This window comes from Chenopodium album, chromosome 10 (genome assembly GCF_948465745.1).
Source record: "Chenopodium album chromosome 10, dcCheAlbu1.1, whole genome shotgun sequence".
NCBI classification, from domain to species: Eukaryota; Viridiplantae; Streptophyta; class Magnoliopsida; order Caryophyllales; family Amaranthaceae; genus Chenopodium; species Chenopodium album.
The window spans coordinates 12,264,543-12,279,288 of NC_137843.1; the positions used below are offsets into that span (position 1 = coordinate 12,264,543).

At 32.5% G+C, this 14,746-nt stretch overlaps 2 protein-coding genes across 4 annotated transcripts; one reads left to right on the top strand and one right to left on the bottom strand.

Moving 5' to 3' along the window:
- Nucleotides 1-354: 354 nt before the first annotated feature.
- On the bottom strand, nt 355-5,998 carry LOC145564822 (protein FAR1-RELATED SEQUENCE 5-like). Its single transcript, XM_081625009.1, has 6 exons — nt 5,928-5,998; nt 3,955-4,023; nt 2,724-3,238; nt 2,312-2,625; nt 1,227-1,790; nt 355-928 (listed from the first exon to the last, which is right to left on the bottom strand). The coding sequence occupies exons 2-6, from the start codon at nt 4,007-4,009 to the stop codon at nt 355-357; spliced, it is 2,022 nt and encodes a 673-aa protein (XP_081481135.1). The 5' UTR covers nt 4,010-4,023; nt 5,928-5,998.
- A 1,683-nt stretch (nt 5,999-7,681) lies between these two features.
- On the top strand, nt 7,682-12,229 carry LOC145562259 (WPP domain-interacting tail-anchored protein 2-like). Of its 3 annotated transcripts, none has more exons than XM_081622477.1 (5): nt 7,682-7,790; nt 9,139-9,710; nt 9,793-10,838; nt 10,928-11,140; nt 11,568-12,229. In XM_081622477.1, the coding sequence occupies exons 2-5, from the start codon at nt 9,170-9,172 to the stop codon at nt 11,982-11,984; spliced, it is 2,217 nt and encodes a 738-aa protein (XP_081478603.1). In that variant the 5' UTR covers nt 7,682-7,790; nt 9,139-9,169; the 3' UTR covers nt 11,985-12,229. The 3 variants fall into 3 exon arrangements, with proteins under 3 accessions (XP_081478603.1, XP_081478605.1, XP_081478602.1); XM_081622479.1 differs by having other exon boundaries at nt 9,158-9,710; XM_081622476.1 differs by having other exon boundaries at nt 7,711-7,790; nt 9,142-9,710.
- Nucleotides 12,230-14,746: the final 2,517 nt, after the last annotated feature.

Here is a 14,746-nt window from a genome sequence, read left to right on the forward strand (position 1 = left end):
ATTATGTTCTAAATTACATGTCTATGTTCTAAATTACATGTATATGTTCTAAAATCAATCAGATTATGTTATAAATAACATGTATAATTTATTTTTTTAATTTTTTTTTAATTTTTTTTTGTTTGAATAGCATATTCAAAAGTATTTTTGATTATGTTGTAAATTACATGTCAGTGTTCAATCTGACACTCTTCATTCTCTTCTCACTATTTGGAACATGAGTATCATTTGGAACATTAACCTAATTACAAGTTATTCTAATTATGTTCTAAATTACTTGTCTATGTTCTAAAGTAATTCTGATTATGTTCTAAGTTAAATGTCTATGTTCTAAAGTTAATCTATTCTCATGGCTCAAAGTTTTTTGACAAGATCACTTAGATCATCTTCATTGTTTTGCACTAAACTCACACAAGCATGAATTTCAGACCACAAATCATTTAATAGCATCTTCTTATCTACTGCATTAAGGCATTCCTCCAACACATTACCCTCTAAATAAAAAATGGGCTTCTTATAAGCCATTGTACACCATCTATTTAGAACGTAGGTCTTGGGAATTTTTTCTAACATCCTTGCCTTCCACACCCAAATCATATGCCTGCAAGGCACACCATCACGTTCAAATTTTTTACAAAAACACTTGGTATCTAAGGTAGTTGGATCAAAAACAACATCAAAAGTCCTCCTAGATCCTTCCCTTAATTTGAAAATGTAAATCTCATTGTCCTTCTTCATCTCCTCAACACCACAATTAAAACATCCAATTTCAAGCTCATATTGAAAATCATAGAAAATTGTTGTTGTAAACAACTCGGAAGCATCTTTTTCTAAAGGAATTGGAGTCTTACACTCTAGACGCTTATTCTTCGAATCATTATCCATTTTATTTTGAGTGTGCCTTTGAGCATCCAATGCACATTCAAACCTATAGAAAATAGAAATTAACTTTAGAACATAGAAGATAACTTTAGAACATAAAGTGAATTACATTAGAACATATTAAAATAATACACATGAAATAATTATTATGATCTAAATACTATTAAAACATTAAACTAAAAATTTTCAACATGTAAGACAAAATTTAGAACATAAAAGAGAGTTATAAAATAAATAGTAAAACTATAAAACATAAAAAGAAAACTTTAGAGCATTGAAAAAAAAACTTTTGAACATAAAGATTAACTTTAGAACATATTTAGACATAGAAATTTACATATTACCTCATGTAGAACTCAATCAAAGTGAGATGGGGATTTGTGAACATAGTGAAAAAATTATTTTCACTTTCTGATCTAGATGTGGTCCTCATGATGCCACCTAAAAATAAATCTCTGAAATACGCTGGAATCCACATATCACGTATGTTGTACATGTTTGCCAACCATCCATGATTGTTCAAATTGAATTCTAAAATAACTTTGTTCCATTTTTCTTCAAATTCTGCCGGCTCAACCTCTAAATGCCAAACACATGCACAAAGTTTTTTCAAAAAATCAGTTTCTTGGGTAATTGTCCGACCTACTTTTTCAGGCACCTTTTTCATAATATGCCACATACAAAACCTATGTTCTATAGTTTGAAAAACATTACGAACAACAACTTTCATTGCAGGGTCTTGATCGGTAATCAAACACACAAACTCGTTATTTCCCATTGCTTTAAGAAAAGTTTTGAAAACACATTCAAAAGATGATATATCTTCATGAGCTACAAAAGAAGCCGCAAAAGTAACACATTTCTTATGATGATCAACTCCAGTAAATGGACCAAAGATCATATTATATCTGTTATATACACAAATTATATATGCAGAAAAATATTAGAACATAAGGGTAAACTTTTGAACATAGAGGTAAATTGTGAAACATAAAGGTATACTTTAGAACATTAAAGATAAACTTTAGAGCACAGTAATTTATTTTAATTATTAAACTTGCCAATATTATACTTGTTTAAAAACATAATGAATTATCTAAAACATAAACAATAAACTATAGACATAATGTTTAGAACACAAGACATAATGTTTAGAACATCAGAACATGATGGATATTAGTTTAGAAGACAAGGCATAAAGTGTAAAACACAAAAGCATAATGTTTAATACATGAAAGCATGATATATATATTTTAGAACATAAGACATCTATGTTTAGAACATCAACAATCTATGTCAGAACATCAGCAATCTATGTTTAGAACATAAGACATACATAATTTAGAACATAAGAAATATATGTTTAGAACATCAAAACATGATAGATAGTAGTTTAAGAATATAAAAAAATCTACATTTAGAACATCACCTGTTTGTTTGGAATGTGGTATCAAAGGAAACCATATCACCAAAAAGTGCATAATTTTTTCGACAAATAAGATCAGCCCATAAAGCTCTACAAAGTCTATCTTCTTCATCAACATCATAGTAAAAAAAAAATGCACTCCAAAGCAATTTCTTATTTTGAAAGTTATCCACAAACATTTGGGCATCTGATCCAGCAATATAAGCCTTCAAATCTCTATAAAAGTTTTTGAAATCTTGTTTAGATGCAACAACATTATCATGTGATCCAGCTAATTCTTTCATCATAGTATAAGACCTCACGGGACCAACATTTACCTGTGTATTAAAAAAAAATTACTATGATTAAGGATCAACTTTAGAACATAGTAAATCATAACAATTAAAACAATATTTAGCACATAAAAATAAATCACCTTTGAATTATCAACAATCAACTTTTTATGCATAATATGCATGTTCCTATTATCCTTTTGAAATTTTGCACAACTTGGAGTATATAAACAATGATTATGTTCTTCTTTGAAATGACTAACAACATACTTTCCGGCATCATATCTCATACATATGTGAGCATTGCATCCTACACGAGTGACTAAACGTTTCCTAGTAATACGAACTTTTCCTTCTTCATCAATGGTTTGTTGAGCAATAGGTTTTTTTGTTGCCCTGAAACCTTCCTTATTGCAAACTCCATATTGAAAAGCAATTATAGCTTTGTTATTCTTCTTCCTTGTAGTAGTAGATTTCCTAGAAGTAAACCCAGCGGCATTTGCATATACTTTGTAAAAACTAAGACCCTCTTCAGGATCTTTGAATATCATCCCCAGATGGGGTTTTAACTCCTCGGGAACACTTGGAATCCATTCCTTCGTGGTACCACCAGGGCTAAATGATCCAACAACCTCAGGAGTACGATAAATAACACCAACTGCATTAGAACATAAAAAGTAAAATTTAAAACTAGAAGGTAAACTTTAGAACATACAATAAAAGTCATAGAATATGTAGAAAATATTATAACATAAAAATAAAGTTTAAAACATAAAGAGAAAGATACGTAGAAAACTTTAGAAGATACAAAAAAAAGTTTAGAACATTAAGGATAAACTTTAAAACATAGTGAATTACTTTATAACATACATAATAAAATTTAGAACATAATAAAGTGAAAAAATTTAGAACATAATGAATTACTTTAGAACATAACTAGGAAAAATTTAGAACATTAAAACAACTTTTGAACATAATCAACATATTCACAAAATTACTTTAGAACATGTAAGTAAGTAAAGTTTAGAACATGTGAGTAAAGTTTAGAACATGTAAGTAAATTGAAATTAAAGCATTAAAACAATTAAACTTAGCTGAATACCTTAGAACATAGCAAATCACGGACATACTTATAACATATTGCTTTAGAACATAGTGAATTACTTTATAACATACATAATAAATTTAGAATAAAGTGGAAAAATTTAGAACATAATGGAATACTTTAGAACATAACCAGAAATAATTTAGAACATTAAAACAACTTTTGAACATAATCAACAAATTCACAAAATTACTTTAGAACATGCAAGTAAGTAAAGTTTAGAACATCTAAGTAAATTGAAATTAAAGTATCAAAACAATTAAAATTACCTGAATGAGTAACAGAGGAAGAAGGAGAATTATGTTCAACATCATCAAAATCCATGAATATGCAAAAACCTAATTATCAAAAACACAAATTGAAGCAAAAAATACAATCTGAAATTAAAATCCAATAAAATTCAATCAAATAGAAAAACTCAAGCAAAAAAAAAGTCGAAAAAGAAACGTCAACTTGTCAAAGTAATACATTTGGGGTGTATGTTCTACAAATTACAAAAATGACATTACTCACTAATTAATCACAGCCTTTAGATGAAATATGATCAATGGTCCAGATGGGTTCTTATATATAATGGGTTCTTATATAGAGGAGGGTTCTTACATGAGCCTTCCCCTATATATATATATATTGTTGAGATCTTAATGAATGAATCGATTCATTCTTACTATAATCTTCACCAATTTTTTTTTTAAATAATAATAACTAGCAAACAATATCTATAGATTATGACCATATAATATATAACTTAATTATAAATCAAATATGTTAAAAATTATATACTATTTAAAAAAAAAAAAAAATATGCTTAGAACTCATTCATCATCAATCTTCTTGCCGCCCTTTGTTTTTTTTATTTTCAATACATTTTGTTTAAAAAGCATTAGTTGAGGCGTGTATTCGATTTGCAGCTGCCTAATTTGATTTTCTATATTACAACAAAACGAATATGTATAAATACTTTAAAGATAAATGATCTATTATTGAAAAAAATAAAGTGTCTAAATTTAATAAGATAAAAAAATATGGCATAGAACATTCAATAACATATAAATGAACATATACAAGTATGATTATGTACATTTAATTACTTACATCATCTGTCTACAGTGTTGAGATTTTTTAAATATTGGTACATATGTTCACTGTTCAATACAAACTTAATATTAGGAAAAAATGGACATAATGTTTTCTAAATATGAACAATTAAATGATTATTACGATTGACAATCAATTTTAATTATTAAACATTCATTAACCTCATTTGAATATTTTCTAACACAAAATCCACATCATTAACTTTCAAGTATACAATTATTAATCATAGGTTTATACTCTACTTTCCTGTACAATTAGCAGCAAAAATGACCAAAAAGTTGTTCAAAGACACCCAGTTAATCAAAACATAGTTTCCTCAAAAATGTTCTACTCAACTATTGCCACAATGATCTGGCCGTTCTCCAACATTTCATAAAAGAATGTCACTTTTCTCTGTTCACTCCTGTGGTGCATCCTCCACATGGAATGACCATCTATTAGCTTTCACAACAGTAGGACCTTTCAAGGTAACATAATCAACCTTTGAGTCATCCATGTTTATCACCAGAGAGAATAGGCGCAAATGGTGAATATAGCAACTCATTTGATCTGAATCAATCATGAATCATAAATATATGAACATTATGCATTTTATTAATGAGCATATGTTATTGTTTTACAAATTAAAATCAATATGAATATGAACCTTCATCATATAACAATTTCCACGATAAACTAATTTTACATTTCAATAATCATACATTTTTTATCAAATTATCCAGAAAATTACAACAATTAATATCTATTTTCAATTTTGTGTCCAATGCTTTTACAATTTAATAACACGCTACAAATAAATTTAACATAAAATAGAATATGTATATCATACATAATTCAGGTATAATTGTAGAAAACCACAAGAATTAATATTCAAAATAATTTGTTGGCTAGAATTTTTTGGTGAAATTGCAAAATTCAATTAAAAAAATCAATGAGATAGAGATGTGTAACTGTGTATACTTTAGGAGGAAAACAAAATTTGAACAACAACAATCTAAATTGTTATATGTAGTACAACAATCAAAAAATAGGACAATCCAAATATTCATTGAACAATCCTATCAAATTACTCCAAATCTAAACTTACATTCAACAACAATTAAAAAAGTAAAAGATCAAATTTAAAAAAGAAGAGATATTGGTGCTCAATAACGATCTTGCGTTGTGAGGATTTGGTGAGGGACGACTGGATGAGATAAATGAAGAAAATTTCTGGCAGAGTAAACTAGAGAACACGTTATCTTTACAAAGAGAGAAAAGGTGGGGAAAATGAGAAAGTGGTATTTAGTATCAAGCGCATCGTTTTGATGGGGGTGTAGGTAGAGTTGCCTACAGTAGGGTGTAGGTATAAATAATTAGGGCTTTGTTAGACTCCAAGTTAAGTTTAGTGGGCTAATACTAATTGATCTTACTCTCATTGTAAATACTAATCCGGCCTTACATGGTTGCATGACTTGAGAGCTACAAGGGCAAGTTATAAGAATTGATCCCAATTCACCTTAAATCGGAAGGGAAGCTTTTATCACTTGAGCTATCTCTCACTCTCTTAAGGAAATGATTAAAATAGGATGAATGAACAATGTAACTAAAATAACTCAAACAATGTCAAGTCAATTCACCAACAACATTTTTAGTGATAAACTAATAATAATATTTAGAAGTTAGAAGGAATTATGTTGATCATTCTCATAACTTCTATAAGGCAGTTTATGGTGCAAACTTCATGACATACCTATAAAATGGGGTGTGTGTGTGTGATTGGGAGAAGTATAGAGCTTATAGAGGTATTTGACCAATCCAAATTTCTAGCGGGAGTTCTTGGTTGAGACTTGAGAGTGGATGTGTGAGAAAGGTTTGAGCCTAAAAGCTTAGTTTGAAGAGCTATTTGAAAAGTGTAGTTTGTGTATGTAATGTTGCAAACTTGCAATGGTGATACGAGTATTCTACGATTTTTATCCTAGATTTTGTCAAATACTACACCTTACCTAGATTTCACCATATGGTATTCCAATGACATCCTCATTGTTCATTATGGATTACTTCATTATATGGGTAAAGTAGGTATGGAGTATTAATTACTAAATACTCCTTTTGTTCTCAATTGTTTGTCCAATAGCCATATTTTACTTTACAACTACGTAACTTCTGATTGAGATGAGAAAGAAAAATTGTGGATCTAAAATTATTTTTGTGACTTTAAAGTTGCAACCTTTCATAAATATTTATGATATGAATCATTCTTTTAAGAATACCTTCAAAAAGAGAATAAAACAATCTTTTAAGAGATAGATGATATATTCACTTTACTCATTTATATAAATAACTAATACTATCAAATTATAAGTTAAAAAACTAGACAAATCAGCTACTAGTAATTCAAATAGGACCACAATAATACACTAGACATCATAAGAAGTTATATAATTCTTAATATGGAATTTATATCTTTAAATTAAAATAGGTAAAAGTTAAGTCTTAACTCTAAATTCCACTACCCCAAGTTTCCCTCCTCAAGAACATAAAGTGAAGCCCATTACCATAATAAAATCAATAATATTCCACAAAAACCATATGATATATAGATATATAGTTCATCAATAATTAGATTACATTAAAACCATATGATATAAATAATCAATATTAAAATTAAATAACATTAAATTACATATCTAAGGTGGTTTAGTCTTTGTCCACAAGCAAGTTTATACGCTCCACGATCAACCCCACCCGCCACTCGTTCAATCATTCAACTACCCAACGCTTTTACACTAACGTGCGCACTTTTCCAACGCTTTTATCACTGGTCCACTTTCTACTCTCTTAAATATCTTATCCTGCGCACTCTTGGCGCATTTTAGAACTCACCTCCGTGATTGACTCTGACTGAGAAACTTAACCAAAATTACAAAAACAACAACAAAAAAACAGAGCATTCTTGCTACAAAAATACATTTTTTAAAATAAAAAAAAGGAAAATAAAGCTTATCAACATTTTCTCTCTCTTAAGGTATGGATTAATTTTCACTCTTCATGTTTTTTGATTACTAATTCTTGTTAATTCTTATTATAATGTTGTGTTACATGAAATTTAATTGCTTTTTTTTAGCTCTATGTATGTGTATAATTGGGTTGCCAATTTTTGTTCTTGATTTTTGATGGGTAGTTGACTTTTTCTTTGCTCAAATTTTTTTGCATGAAGTTTTTATTTTTTTATTTTAAGGGGTATAATTGGTTATCTGGGCTGAATTATGTATATTGAACTTATGATTGAGTTAAATTTAATTTAATTTTGAATTTTAAATTTAATTCTTGGTGGGTTAAATTTGATGAATTGTGAGGGTTGCATGTCATAATTAAAGAATTCAGCTGAAATTAGTTGAGATGATACTACTAAAGGATGTAGAAGTGGTTAATTTGACTAGTTTGGGGACTAGTTTGAGGAATTGAGCTGTTGAACTTATAGTTAATACTACTTTTCAATGAGGGTTGTCGAGTTCATAACGGTTATGACTGTGTTTTGGATGACAGTCTTTTAACTATGGACAGATGGACACGTAGCAGTCGAGCGTGGCGATTTTTTAATAGCTCTGTGCTAAATTTGGTGCACTGAGAGGTCAATTGGTTTGATAAATTTTGTAATGTGGAAGTATATATGGTAAAGTTTGTGAATGGATTAAGATTTGGGAGATTGGGAATCTTTGTTGACTTCAGCTTGAAGTTTTTAGAGAGATTTGACTTGAGGGTAATAGTGGTTGATTTAGCAACATCTTGTGACTAGTTCAATGGTTGATTAATATTGGCATAATCTTCTACAATAGCAAATCGAGTCATGTATGCTACATTATCTACTAGTTGATTGAAGTAGTAAGGTGGAATGGTGGATTAAGCATTTTTATTGTGATGAATTGTTCAATGGTGTTGAAATTGTCATAATCTTCTGCAGTAGTGATATATTGAGTCATGTATGCTACATTATCCACTATTTGGTTGAAAATTTAAAGTTGACCTTTCATATTGTTATATCTATTTGATGTTGGAATAGGTAGTGACTGTAGTGAACTTGTTTACCGTCCCGGTGTCCCCTCTCTTTCTAATCCCCCGAACAACGAAGAGGCACATAAAATAGTGTTGTTGACAAGATTCAGTCCTATTCCTAGGTCTTGAGTACCACCCTCTAAGACTTTACCGCTCAAACTTCTTGGCAGCCAATATGTTGTTTCTTATCATATCTAGATTAGTACAAATACATCATTTTTCCTGGTTTGTGCAATATGACTGATATAAAGTTTGTACTATTTTATACTTGTACTTAATAGCGATTACCAATTAGGCTTTTTTTTAACTGCCCTTCTCAGTAGGTGTCTCGTGAGACAGGAAGAATAACCTATGGGAATGGATGCTTGTATATCCAATGGCGTAGATGATGCTGATTCTAAATCTTCTTGTAACTCCCTATCCAACGGAGTTTCAATTAGCGAAAATGGTTTGATGGAACCAACTATGCTCATGGAGTTGCTAACTTTATTGGACTTGGATTTAGCATACTTTTCTGAGAAGCTGGTAAACTTAGATCTTTATATGACAATTGTTTCCCTTGGAGAGATCGGACTTGGAGAGTTGTCCATGCAGAACAGCAAAATCTCGGAAGTAGAAATTGAGAAGGCTCTTATCTTTGATCTTTCTTTTGAGTATCTAGATTCTGAGGTCACCGAGTTGGGGAATTTCTTAGAAGTCCTTCAAGCCAAGATCAATGATGCACATCAGAAGATATGTTTATTTAAACTAAGAAGAGATATATTTACTATCTTCCAAGGGAAATTGCAGGGTTCTGAAAATTCATGGAAGCATTTACAGGAACAACTTTTAGAGTTGAAGAGGCAATTGGCAAAATTTCACAAAACACTCTCATCTTTTCGCGAGAAAAGTAGTAAGTTAGTAAATTTTTATAAACAGAAACTAGAGTCAAACTGTAAATTTCTGTACTTATGAGGATCCTCTATTATCTGCAGCATATTCGATTGAAAACGAGGATCTGGAGAGGTCACATTATGATTTGCAGAATGCGGGGCAGCAAAGACTCGTGTTAAGCATGTTGGAAAAATCTTTTGCTGCAGAACTCAATCTTGAGAAACGATTACTAGAATTGAAAAAACGGGAGGAAGAGCTGGAATCGGAACTCTCACTAACAAATGAGGTTGCCTCGGGCATGGAAGCATTTCTAGGAGTTGCTTTAGAGAGACTGTTAGAAGTAGAACATTCTTCCCAGGTATTTATGGGGATTGCAAAGGAAATGATGTCGCGACTCCAAATCTACGAGTTTAATATGCATTGCTCAGTTCAGAGAGAAGAGGAGTTGAAATCCAAGCTTGAAAATAGCTTAGAACAACTGAAAAAGAAAGATAAGTTGGAGCAAAAGTTAGAAGAGCTTGAAAAGAAGCTGCAAGCTTCTGAGTCAAAGTTACAAGAAGTGAATGCATGTTATGAAGCAAGTCAGGAGCAACTTTCGGAGATGGAAGACGCAACTGAAGCTTTAAGAGAACACGCTATTATGGCAGAAACTAGGGCTCATGATGCAGAAGAGAAATTAGCCACTTTAACAGAAGAGAATGTAGAGCTCAGAGAAGAAGTGGTTTTCCTTAAAGCCGGTGATAGCAACGAAGAGAAGATAACTGTGCTAGAGAAAAATGTGAGAGAGTTGGAAGTAAAACTGCAAACTTCAAAGACTGTCGCTGATGCCAGTCAAGAGCAGCAAAATATGCTGTACACAGCAATCTGGGATATGGAAACATTGATCGAGGAGCTAAAATCGAAGTTCTCAAAAGCTGAGAGTAAGGCGGAGAATGCAGAAAAGCAGTGCCTAGAATTAGCAGAAACCAACATAGAACTTAACAAAGAAAAAGGCAATCTTAAGTCCGAAAATGAAAAATTGGTGGAAAGTCTGAAAGTTGCTAACAAAATGAAAGTAGCCAGGGCAAAGGAAATTAGTGACGGGGCAAAGCTTATTACTGACATGGTTATGCAGCTGGAAACTGAAAGAACGAGGATTCAAAAGCAGGTATGCAAACTAATTTCTCTTTCTGTCATAAAAGTATAACGCGGACATTTTCCAAACATTACATGAATAATGAAAATCCGATTTTGCAGCTATCTTCTTTAGCAAGAGAAAACACCATATTGTTGGAAGAGTTGCGCAAGATGAGAAGAAACTTACTTAAGGCTAATCAAAGCAACAAAGGCGATGTTGACAGAAAAGAGATAGAGTCTAACATATATAATACTGCTAATGGTATCACCACAACACTCTCAACTACAGAGGAGGTAGTTGAGACTCCAACTTCTACCACCGCCAGTAACCAGGTGCGGAATCATGCATCAGATTTTAACTCCTGTTCTTTATTTTGTAGTTTCTGGACTGTTAGAAACCTCAGATGTATCTGAAATTCTACTTGTGAGATTTGTCATGATTTTCCAACTTCCCGCTCATACCTTGGAGGGTGAGATTGGACTTCTTTTATATCAATATAGGCTCTTTCTTTATAGGGATTGGATGAGAATAAATGGTTATTATTATGAGACTAGCTACTACAAATGAGTTAGCGAGTGTACATTGTTGAAGCTAATGTATGTCTTTGTAATTCCTTGTTTCAAGTTGATGCGGCTAAAGTGCTAGATCATAAGGTTGAGAAACAAAATACATGTAATTTCTGAAGTGTTTGCATCTTGCTGTCATTGATGAGTATATAACATCAACGTGCCTTCTTTTTTTTTTTTTTTTCTGCGACAGTTAGATGAGCCATCGGAAGAGAACAACATAGGTGAAGCTGCAGGTTCTTTCAAATTTGATGCAGTTGCTGCCAATTGCATAAACCATGATGAAGCAGAAACTGCAGGGTCTTCCAAATGTGTTGATGATGCTGCGGATTCTGTTGCTGTCAATCATAAAGACTGTGATAACTCAGAAACTGCAGGATCCTCCAAATCTAATGATGATGCTACAGCTTCTGTTGCTTCCAACCATGAAGATGCCACTGATTGTGTTCTCCAAGACAATGGCAGCAAGATGAAGAATAAGTATATTACAAAGAAGTCTTTCTTCTTTACCGCAGTTTTTGTTTCAGTGCTGTCTTATATAGTTATGTACATCAATTGGCAAGACATGTATTCTATTATTATGAGACTTCAACATCTAAACTTCCAATAGGTAACGTGCATAGTCCTTTTTTATTCTTTGGGTTGGTTTGTTCTGTAACGATTTTGTATGTAATTGTTGATTGTAGGAGCATGTAGAAGAGATGATCTATTGTGTTTGGAAATTCTTTGAATGTTGTAATATTAGATTTTATAAGACCATAGGAATGTGTAGACATGTAATGATGTAAATTATAGATAGCTATGGAAAAACACTTAAATTATTATTTGATTGATATGTTATGGTGGAAATTTTTCCTATTGGGATATTGTCTTTTATTCTGATTTTCTATATTTTCGTTATCAGTGTACATCATTTTGAAGGGAAAGCATAGACACCTAATCGTGTCTCCTAATGTCCAATTATTGGACTATACACCTATTCCATTTATTTCCGGTTCATATATTTGTTGGACTATACATCATTTTTGGATTATATATATATATATATATATATATATATATATATATATATATATATATATATATATATATATATATATATATATATATATATATACTCCCTCCGTTTCTTTTTACTCGCAACAAATACCATAAATGGCCGGTACACATTACTTGCAACAAATAAATTTCTTTCCTTTTTTGGTAAATTTTTAATGGAAAAATTACTATTTTACCCTTACTTTATTTTTTAACTTCTTTTAATTTTCCCTAAACACTACTTATGTAACTCCTAATCTAATTCACTTAATCTAATCTAATCTAACCATTCCCACCAAAAATTACCCACCCCCTTCTGATTTCATTAGAATTCATCCAACTCCTCAACTACCAGAATTGAATGATATTTCATTCAATTCTCCTCGACTATGGTGCCCAGACTCTCCTTATTCTGGAGAATTCTCCAGATGAACACCATAAACCCTAGATCTACTCCATTTTCCTCCTTTCTCTGTCATCTTCGTTCTCTGTTCTCTCTCTTCCATATTCTGTCTGAAACCCTAATTTCAATTTCTTTGTAATTTCTGAGAAAGTGAGTCCCAAAAAAGCAAAGAAAGAGTCCCTAGTTCGTCCTAAGAAAGGTGAGGAGTCCACTCTCTACATCGCTCGACGAGGATCTGGTGTTATGAAACCAGTTCGTCGTTGCTTTGCGTCCTTTTCCCGGTACTCTGGAGGCAAAATTGGGGAAAAATTGGCTGTTTTCAGCGACGAGGAGGAGGTTCTGGAAGTAGATCAGGTGCAGACTTTACATGTTCTGGCGCCGGTGGTCGCAGAACTCCCTGGTACTGGTGGAGAAGTGGTTGATGGTGATGATAGCTTGAAGGGGAGCCCAAAAGCTGCTGCGGCGGAGAAGAAGGAGACGCCTGAGAAGGCTTCAGGCAGTGGTGGTTCTCCTCGGGGACAGAAGCGGCCTAGATCTGTCTGGAGGGATGACTACAGTGACTGGGATCCCTACTACATGGCCTATTTGAGGGACAAGTACCCTCGTGAATTCCCCCCAGATCTCTAAGCATGCAGCGTAACTATTACTAAACCCTAATTTCATGATTTTTGCTTACATATGAGTCCCTTTGAATGATTTATGCTTGTGATTCTCTTTATGTGTTTGATTATGTTGGCTAAAACTGTTGATTGTTGTTGTTCTGGCTTTGTTGCTTAAATTTGCGGGTGTTTGCTCCTCTGATTATGTTGTTTGTGGCTCTTGGTTGAAGTTCTTGACTTTAATTTGTTGATCTGTTGTTGTTCTGGTTTTGAGCATGTTATTTGGTTGGGTTGATTATGGTTGTTGTGATTTTGAGATGGGATTGGTATTATTTTGTTGTTGATAGCCTGATGCGTGGATGGTTGTTGTTCTGGCTTTGTTGGTTATACTTTTGGGTGTTGGCTCCTCTGGTTATGTTGGTTGAAGTTGTTGGTGTTGGTTGTGGCTATTGGTTGTTGGTTGTGTCTATGTTGGTTACATTTCTGGCTCTTGACTTTAATTTGTTGCTCTGTTGTTGTTCTGATTTTGAGCATGTTATTTGGTTGGGCTAATTATGGTTGCTGTGAGTTTGAGATGGGATTGGTATGATTTGTTGTTGCTGGCCTGATGTGTGTTGGTTATTGTTGATTTGAGTCTATAGTCATGCAACTTGGAGGTCTTGTGATGTAAGGATGATGACCATAACACTTCTGGTATAGCCCTTGTAATACTCTGGTTTGAAGTGTGTTTCTGTTGTTGCCTTTGAGTCCCCTCTGTTGGCTGGCTGGTGGATATGTTTGAGTGAGTCCCTATTCTTGGTTTTAGTGTTGATGCATTGAGTCCCCCCACCTACCTTGCATCATAGTTGTATGGAATTCCAAATGATGAAGGGACTCTTATGACTTGAGCCCATTATGTAAGGATGCTCAAACATCTTCTTAAAGAGGATGTTGTTGAGGTGCCTGTTAATGGTAGCTAATATGGTTAAACCAATCCCATCTGATGGAAGTTAGACACAATCACCCTGCCATAAATGCACAACTTCTTAACATGTTAATGCTTTCATTTCATTTGCCCAAAAAATGGTAGATTGTACATAAGTCCTATTCCATATTAACTACCTAGTCATGACTGCCTACCTATTCTATTTAACAAAAGACACCTAACCATTACAAAAACAAACAAAAACCTAGTTTTCATGTTAATGGTTATGTGTGGCAGTTTCTGATCTTCTAACTTGGTTCTTCCTGTGCAAAACATTGTTAGTTGCTGACTTCTTCATTTACAAAAACTTGCATCATCTTACTTGCTTGTATCATCCTCAATCTGCATCTACTTCCATCTCTTGACTT